General features: G+C 50.1%; 1 protein-coding gene across 1 annotated transcript; it reads right to left on the bottom strand.

Annotated features, from left to right (window-relative positions):
- Positions 1–7,984: 7,984 nt before the first annotated feature.
- Positions 7,985–9,639, bottom strand: DFJ58DRAFT_912334 (uncharacterized protein; the record flags this gene model as incomplete). The annotated part of the gene is made up of 6 exons (XM_041395263.1): positions 7,985–8,166; positions 8,297–8,467; positions 8,526–8,658; positions 8,757–8,876; positions 8,931–9,387; positions 9,608–9,639. The coding sequence occupies 6 exons, from the start codon at positions 9,637–9,639 to the stop codon at positions 7,985–7,987; spliced, it is 1,095 nt and encodes a 364-aa protein (XP_041246801.1).

Below are 9,639 nucleotides of genomic sequence, written 5' to 3'. Positions count from 1 at the left end.
AACGGTCAGTAGCGAAAGAGTTGAGGAAGGGAGTGCATACCCCAAGAATACGGTTATCCTGCTCAGCGAGCGCACTACATTGTTCTTTAAATTCTGAGTGAAACGGTGATGAGTGTGGTAACCTTGGGTGACGACACTGTAATCTTACCTTTGGACCAATCAAGGCAGCTGGCCTTTGCAGATTCATCAATGGCGCCCATCATACATGTGTGTGCTTTGAGGGCTTCATCAGGTTTGCCTGCCGAAAGGAATGCCTGGCACAGTCTCTGGTGGGTAGTGAGATACAATGACTCGAGATCCCAGCCGCGCTGAAGAGGGCGATGGCCTGGAACACGCAATCAAGCAGAGAATATGCGAGACAAACTGAAGCTACCTTGATCAAGATGAGAAAATGGTTGGTGTTCGAATCTTGATTTGTGAACATGGACGCGACGTCGAATGCTATCCTTGCCTCCTGCACGTGGCTTTTTCCGCAGAGGGCGATGCCCTTGGAGATGTAGCCTGTCAGTGAGGGCCGGATGCTGATGGACTATGTCACGAATGAAACTAAGCTTTTAGGGCCATGATGGGTCAGCATAGCTTACCTTGATTGCATCATCGAGGGCGAGGCCCCAGGCGTGTTTTCGGGCCATAATGAATGACCGATTGGCATATGAAGTAAAGTCGTTGGCGTCGGTGTGAATCACCTGGGTGAGTAACTCTTCAGCGGTGTCCAGATCCCCAGCGATGCACGCATTGCGGACTGTCGTGATAGCCAGGATCTGCACGAACGATGCTCGAATTGCGTTACGAGAGTTAAGGATGGAAACTCGCCTTTGAATTAGTATCACTGGGTACTTCCCACTCTGAGATCGCATCATCATAACCTCCGCTGAGGATATGCTTTCCGTCCGCGGAGAAAGCGACAGATTGCGGCGGGGATGAGTGCTGGAAGATGGCGATAGTTTGTCGATCTGAGAGCCGCCAAAGACGGACATCGTTGTCATCAGATGCGGAAGTGACGAGGGTGCCAGCGGGACGAATGGCAATGGCGTTGACATAGCTAGTGTGGCCTTCCCAGGAATGACCGACCTGCTCCCAGGTCAATGGATCCCACTCTCGTATGGTAGGATCGCTATAATTGCCCGCTGAAAGAAGGCGTGTGCCATCGGGCGTCCACGCGAGCGACCAGTTGGATGATGTGTGAGCCTTGAAAGATGCGACACGTTCCCTGGTGCCAGGATTATAAATTTGGATATTGTCGGATGTTGCGATGGCAAGAAGTTCACCACGGGAAGGCGAATATCGAACGCAGCGGACATAACCACCACACTCGATTGGTTGTCCTTGCATCTGCCACGTTTTGGTACGCCAAAGCTTCACCGTCTTGTCCCATCCACCAGTAGCCAGCACCGCACCATCCAGAGAAAAATCCAGCGAGCTGACTTCATTGGTGTGGGCTTTTATGGGTTGGATGAGAGCTTCACCAGTTTCACCGTGCCAGATGATGAGCTCTCCTTTGTCATCACCGCTTGCTATTATTTGACCATTTTGTGATACCGCCAATGCCTGCACCCGACTGCTGTGCCCCTCCATTTTCTTCAACACAACGCCTGTCTCCAAGTCCCAGAGACGAAGGGTATAGTCGTCCGAACCCGTAACCATTCTTCGCTTATCAGGGAAAACTGCGACTGCGTTTACGCCCTGCTCATGATCTTCAAAAACTCGAATGGGTGTGGTGCTTGGAATGAGTTGTGACATTTTACTGGCCAGAGGTTGATGGTGCTGAACACGGTCGGGGAATTGTGGGCGTCTTTCTCTAAGCTGCCGCAGTTACATGTATTATGTGTTTTTATGCTGCTTCACTACGCTGACTACTTTGATTCCCTAGACGCCGGCCAAGACACAAGGTCCGTTCCAGCAAGTGACATAATGCTCCCTAAACCGCCTTCCTGTGTACATGTCTCCGAGTCATGTCTCCACAGCTTCCAGAACATATATTTCCTCCCATCCAATGGCGATAGTGCAGCAATTGCTACTTCATAGTCAATGTTTGCTGCATGAGTATCAATATTGTTTCCCGTGTCCAGCAGTTAATCCAACACTTCATCATGTAACCTGGCCAAGGGTACAAGTACTGCAAATAGTATCATCTCCTTATCTCGTCGATTCCAAAGATCTGCCTGTTCACCAGATGTAGCCAAATTTCTCTCATCATGTCTCCAATCCGCTTCTAATGGAGGAATGTCCGTATTTGAATACATGTTTTATCCAAATCTTAATTTTCAAAGGTGTCACTTTGCTTCCAACCCTTTACTCCCCTCATCTCGGCTTCTCAGCCGATCCCCTGATTTCAGTTTTTCTCGTTCTACAGCAATCTTCCCATGTCCATTCTTGTTGCAATCCTGCACTACAGAAGTGTGCAATATGATCATCACACTCTACTAACATCGGTGAGCTCTCATTGCAGCTAGAGCTGCGCGAGCCCGCATCAATTATTGACATGTCACTGCAGTGTTCAACAACGTTCTTTTATCGATCACGGACTACATGGGCCCAATCCTCGATCCCACCGAGATATCAATCGAGTATCACAACCTTCAAGCAATCTTTCACGGTACAAGAACTTTCAGGTCCAAGGTTTCGCGAATTCTCACCTTACGACCCACTGTAGACCAGTATAACGAGTCTGTAAATTAGGTCTTACGATGTGTTTTGAATTTTGATGCCCGTGCTCTCCGAGGTCTGACAGGACAACGACAAGATCAATTATTTGTACTGATAATTCTATTTTCTCAGTGCTTACTAGCAGCACCTTCACACCTTCTCAGCGCATTTGGCCATCTTTCTACGCTCGACCTCTTGCCTACGTACGTACGTGCACTACACCGGGCTCAGTAACAGCACCGAAGAGCTCTCACCCAGAATGTCTGTCCTTCTTTACTGCGCGTCATTCCCAACAAAGTGGATGTTCCAGTAAGACGATAGTACGTGGCTGTCTGTTCCGTTAGGGGAGTCGTAGAGGCGCCGTACTGCCGCCCGGGTGAGTGCACTTTTCTCTCGTGACATGTTCTCAATGACTGAATACATATCCTGCGTCCTACCCGTCGAAGATGTTCCTTGGGCCCCGATCTGATATCCATCATTATGGTAGTAATCCATGTTTTTATTGGTCTACGACACCCTCGTGCCAATGCACAATTTTTGGACAGCGAAGGATGAAAGGAGCGTGCAATGTTCACTCGTCGAAAGACAAGGTGACGCCAATTTGTGGATCACTGCCAACTTGTTAGTCCCACTGCCGAAAATTAAAGAGGAACAAGAAATGGTAAGTAGGGAAGCGACGAGACTTGAGTCTAATACACATGTATATATGATACGTGCTCAGAGATCCATAAACTTTGAAATAAAAAATACAATTACAATATTTCTATGGTCCTGACGTCCATCAAGTCTTCAACAGAAACTATGTCGTCGACCTGCCCAATGATATTATTATCCGACGCGATCCTCTTGTATTCTATACTGCCCTGCTGCGCTAGCAAAAATGCACTGAAAGGCTGCCCAAGGCGAACAAGCAACCGCAATGCTCGTGATTCTAGGTCAACCACCTTCCGATTTACGGGAGGACCACTAGACCAGCCGTCTGAAGGAGAAGAGGGCGGTGTGCAATAATCCTCCTCGCTCTCCGTATCGTTTCCAAAGTCAGACGGTTCCACATATTGAGGCGGTTCTGCAAAGTTAGGTAGCTCGAGGAGAGACCGATCCCAGGGATGGGCAAGGACAAATTTTTGCTCAGTGGGCCTTGTCGGCCAGAACTGAACCAGGGCCTCTTCGGTGGTGATAAGCAAGTCGTGAAGCCCGTCTGCCTTCACTCTATACGTAAACAGAGTTTCCGGGGCTGCACTACGCACTCGTCTGACTTCCCTAACATTGAATGCAATACAAGGCAGATGCAGTCTCTGTGCTGCGAAGCGAGGGGCGTTCACATTCTGAAGCAGGGTATAAAATTTCGAAGCGAAATCCACAGCCACCGTCTCTCGCAGTAAAGAAACCGATGACTGAATTTCATCTTCGGGTAGGGGTGGTAGCTTGCATGGTGGAGCTTCATATGAAGTGATGGAGGCTGGTAGACAGCTATTGAACTCTGATGATTTTCCGATCCAATCGAGGCCAGTGATATCACCCGACCGTGCCACGATCTCCTGCAGAAGCCGCCCGAGAGCTTTGTCTTGCTTCTCGCCATAATCTACAGGCAGGCGGACACCAAAGATGCCAAACAACGAGTATGCGATATCTTCCTGACGTGTGGTAATGCGGGTTGAGGCCCAATGGAGTTTCTCTCGGGCGCCATTCATACTAGGACGGAAGGCTGCAACGACTGGTCGGTCTATGCCCGTCGCGTCCTTTAACTCATGCATGATTGCGGCGGACTCCTTGTGGTTGGGAGTGCGATCATCAAGATAAAGAGTCCAATTGTTCTGATAGAAGAGAATGACTTTGGCAGCGATGAATTCTTGAACAGTCCATCCGCGCGTGTTCCAAGCGCTCTTTGCCAGTGCGCCAGGCTTTGACGAAGGCGGAACATCCGACAGGTAGACAATCGTGAGCGCGGAGTGGAGATACCAGACGAACATGGAGTTGACCGATTCTTGGAGTTCGACATTGTTGCTCTTATCGATGCAGCATGTATCGCTCCATGCCCAGTTATGCCCCGCATCACGAGCAGTTTTGCAAAAGGACCGCAACTTCGTCATGCCGCCAACCGGATCCAACTCCGAGTCATACACGCTCCTGCCCTGGATATCCTGCAGCAGCGGCTCCTTCCCTTCCCACCTGTGTGATAGCGTGGCATATTGGAGAAACGCCATCACCACTTCTTCGATGTGCGTCATGGGGAGGTCTAGATGCGCGATTGTTGATGACACGAGCTCCTTATACTCTATGCTCATTTTGAAGGCACTGATCTGCGTCTCTCGATCGCATAAGAGACCAGTGGTGGTGTCGAGTACACGGAGCGGAGAATTGTCGAGTTGGGCATCAATGACCCGTCGAATAGCACGTTCTACTTCAGAAGGTCTGAGATACTGCTGGCACAGCTCTGGAGAAAGAGTTAAACATGTTGGCGAATGTATTATTCAAAGGCTTACCTCGTTCCTGAACATGAGGTGCATCATCCAATTTCGACAGCATCATCTCGAAGGTCTGGATTGCTTCATCATAACGTCGTGCACCATGAAGCGCTGCGTGCTTCAAATTGTATCCAATATAAGACAAAGAGTCGAGTTCAATGACCTATGTATCGCCACAATGAGCATTGGTTATGAAATGATAGATGACATCATACCTTCTGCGCATCAAGAAGTGCTTCTATCCATAGCATCTTACCCAACTTTGCCTTACTACGATTTGCAAAAAGAGCATCAGATGCAGGATTCAGGTTGATCACTGCCGAGTATAGGTCAATAGCCCTGTCATAATCGCTCGCAGTGAGGGCGGCATCTCCGTTGGTGACACAGAGCGCAATGCATTCCTGCTTGAAAGCTGAGTGAAATATGGGTGAGGATTGTGGTCTACATGACACCATGGACTCTGAACTTGCCGTTGGACCAGTCGAGGCAGCTGGCCTTCGCAGGTTCGTCAATGACGTCCATCATGTATTGGAGTGCTTCGAGGGATTCATCGGGTTTACCTGCCGAAAGCAATGCCTGGCACCGTTTCAGGTGGGTAGTGGGACACAAAGACTTGAGATCCCAGCCGAAGAGCTGCACAAAGCACTCAGTTATAAAAAGCATTATGTATGCATCATCTTGACGCACCACAGTCAAGTCCTCGTATATTTCATGAATGGTTTTCGATGAGAAAGCGCCTGATTTGACAGCAGAGGTAAAGTAATCAGCAGCTTCGCCGTGACGCGCGCCGTCGAAGGCATTGATTCCGAGCTGAACGCGTAGATATGTCTAATGTGCGAGTTGTACAGATCAGCATCCATGACTAAGGATAGCCGCATCACAATTACTTCTACGACACGACGCGCGAGAGGATCGGTATTCGGACAAGCGGTAGCCAGCTCTTCGATGAGCAATATGGCTTCCTCGTGTTGATCTGCGTTAAAGAGTGCGATGGCCTAATCACCCAATGAGGCAGAGAATATGCGAGACAAATTGAAGCTACCTTGATCAAAAGAAGGAAATGGCTGGTTTCTGAATCTTGATTGGTGAACATGGATGCGACATCAAATGCTATCCTTGCCTCCCGGACGTGGCCTTTTCCGCAGAGGGCGATGCCCTTGGAAGATGTAGCCTATTAATGAGGGCCGAATGCTGACGGACTGTGTCACGAATGAAAGTAAGCCTTCAGTAGGAGGGCCATGATGGGCCAGGATAGCTCACCTTGATTGCATCATCAAGCGCAAAGTCCCAGGTGTGTTTTCGAGCCATAACGAATGAGCGATGGGCATATGAAGTATAGTAGTTGGCGTCGGTGTGGATCTCTTGGGTGAGTAACTCTTCAGCGGTGGCTAGGTCCCCAGTGATGCATGCATTGCGGGCTGTCGTGATAGCCAGGATCTGCACAAAAGATGCTCTAATCGCGGTACATGAGTCAAGGATGGAAACTTGCCTTTGAATTGGGTACTGCCCACTCTGAGGTCTTATTATCTTGGCCTCCGCTGAGGATGTGCTTGCCGTTCACAGAGAAAGTGACAGATTGCGGCGAAGATGAGTGCTGGAAAATGGCGATGGTTTGTCGATCTGAGAGCCGCCAGAGACGGACATGGTTGTCTTCAGATGCAGAAGCGACGAGGGTGCCAGCAGGATGAATGGCAATGGCTTTGATAATGCGAGTATGGCCTTCCCGGGATGACCGACCTGCTGCCAGGTCAATGGATCCCACTCTTGTATGGTACAGTCGAAAAAACTGCCGCCTGTGAGAAGGCGCGTGCCATCAGGGGTCCAAGCAAGTGATGTTGTGTAACCAAGCTTCAAAGATGCGACATGTTCCCTCGTGCCTGGATTATAAATTTGGACACTATCTGTTGCGATGGCAAGAAGTTCACCAGAAGGCGAATATCGAACACAATACACATCATCGCACTCGATTGGTTCTCCTTGCATCTGCCACGTTTTGGTACACCAAAACTTCACCCTATTGTCCCATCCACCAGTAGCCAGCACCGTACCATCCGGAGAAAAATCCAATGAGGTGGTTCCATTAATACCGGAGTTGGTATAATCGGTGTGGGCTTCGATGGGTTGGGTGAGAGATTCAGCGGTTTCACCGTGCCAGGCGATGATTTTCTCCGCTATAATCACCGCTTGCTATGATTTGACCATCCTCGTGATACCGCTAATGCCCCACGCGGACTGCTATGCCCCTACCAGATCTTCAACACAACACCTGTCTCCAAGTCCCAAACTACGAATGTCTCCCGTAGGTTCGAGCCGGTAATCATTCGTCGCTTATCGGGGAACACTGCGACTGCTATTACAAACCGCTCACCATCTTCAAAAGTTCGAATGGGTGTGGTGTTTGGAATGAGCTGTGACATTTTACTGGAGGTTGATGATGTTGAGCGCGGTCGAGGGATTGTGGGTGTCTTTATCTAAGCTGCAGAGGTGCGTATATTGTGCGTTTTTATGTTGCTTCGCCACGCTAACCTACTTAGTTTCTATAGACGCCCAAGACACGAGGTAGCTCGCCTCCGATCCGGCAAGAGTGCTCCTTATGAGTGGCAATAGCCACCTTCCTTGACAGCACTGTGTGCATGAGTCCGATTCGTGTCTCCACATCTTCCAGAATATATATTCCCCATTCAATGGCGATAAGTGCAATTGATGTTCCTTACCCGCACGTTAATGGTGATACTTAAATCATCGTGAAGCGTTCCAAGAGATGCAGCTACTCACCAAAATTGACTTTAACTGTTGAACTTTGAACCTGTATATAGCGCTACATGAAATAAATTGCCCTCTTACGAGCACGAGGAGGTCCGCTTTCCTGTCCACTAACTGTGACCGCCCTCGTGAGGAGACAGATCGATAGGCAAGGCTTTCACGATATCCGGCGGAGGCTTTTCAACCCACATATTCTCACCTCCATCCTCCTCTTCATCCTTCCGTTTCTTCTTCCTCGGCATCTCGCTATCCCGATCTTGGTGTTTTTGATGCGTAGCAGTGACGACAATGACTGTCCGCCATCCGCATCTACATCAAAAGAAGCAAGCGTGCCACCCTTCGAACACTTCTGTTTCTTGTTTTTCTTCTACTTCTCCGCGTCTTTCGGTTTGGATCCCTTGGGTATGAGAGTAGGCTTGTACGTAGCCAGGTCAACATCTTCCACGATGCCATTCGCTGGTAGTGGCTTGACACCCGGGCCTGGTTTAGACGGCCTGACTGGCTCAGAGACGGCGGGGGCTCGTCCACCTCATCGACATCATCCATACGATCCTTCTCCTCGTCACTCTCCCCATCATTACTCGCAAAAATTGCTTTAAAGATGTCCATCCCGGGACGTTCATACGTGAGCACGTCATCCCCCTGCCTCACCTTCCTCCATGCCAATATTTGCAACATCGCGCTCGCTACTCCCGGAACTCCCACCCTCCACTTGCGTTATTCCTACGCTTGCACCCGCGAATTCGTCTGCGGACGCCGTGCCCGTGAACTCAGGCCCCGCGACCTGTGCTGACGGCCCAGAGGTATCGACAGGGACCTCAGAACCGGGTCCTTCACGCCAAAGCGCTTACACAGCAGCCGCGCAGGCTGCCACATACATACCTCACGCGTCATAGCACCATACATAGTACCCAGTCGAGCAGCATGCACCTTTGGGGCTTCTTCCTTGACTTCCTCCTTCGGCTTTTCCTCCGTCACATCCATGTCCGCTTCCTCTTCTGGCTATGCAGCAGGCGTGTGCAGGCCCTCGATGATCTTTGGCCTGAGATCCAGAACAGCGGCAGTTGTAAACCACCCAGCCATGGCTCCAGAAACGGGGCGGAATAACGCAGCTAACTTTGTATAATCACTTGTCTCTTTTGAGAACTCCTCGGGTGTCTGCCCAGGCTTCTGTGCGGGTAGAATTGCGCCTGAGCCAGGATTTGTGTGTGCACGTAGATGGGCAGTGTACCTTGCCTGCTTAGAGGGGTCGGCCATGAAGATCTGAAAACCTCGGAGAGCAGCTTGGGCGACGTCGGACTTGGTGTGTGTGATCCTGGGAGGTGTGGAGAGTGAGGGACCTGGCGAGGGGTCATCCGACGTGGAAGGGGGGACAAAGCGGCTTGCAGCAATGTTCTTGATGCGTTCTTGGTCTTTCTTGGAGATGTACTCGAAGATGGACCTGGGTGCAAAAGGGAGGGGTGTCTCACCGAGCGCTGCTCCCCGCTGTCCATAGCATGTAAGCACATGAGACCTGTAGAAGACGAATTTTGTCAAACCTGGCTCGCAGAGATGCCTGTTTTCTACTGGGCGTGCGACTGAGTTTGTGACGAAGGAGGTATAGCCGCGTTCTCTTTTTCTTTTGAATTAGCTTTCTCCCTCTCCTAAACGCGTTTGGGATTTGGCGTCCAATCTTTTGGGAAGTTGGTAATTGCAGATGTCCCATGAGCAATGTGCGCAAAAGAGCTACTGACCAAAGGTCCTCCACCATGGGTTTCTCAGACAT

This window comes from Suillus subalutaceus, assembly GCF_016647625.1.
Source record: "Suillus subalutaceus strain FC151 chromosome Unknown DFJ58scaffold_23, whole genome shotgun sequence".
Taxonomy (NCBI): Eukaryota; Fungi; Basidiomycota; class Agaricomycetes; order Boletales; family Suillaceae; genus Suillus; species Suillus subalutaceus.
Note: the sequence above shows the minus strand (reverse complement) of the source record. Positions and strands in the feature narration are given on the sequence as shown.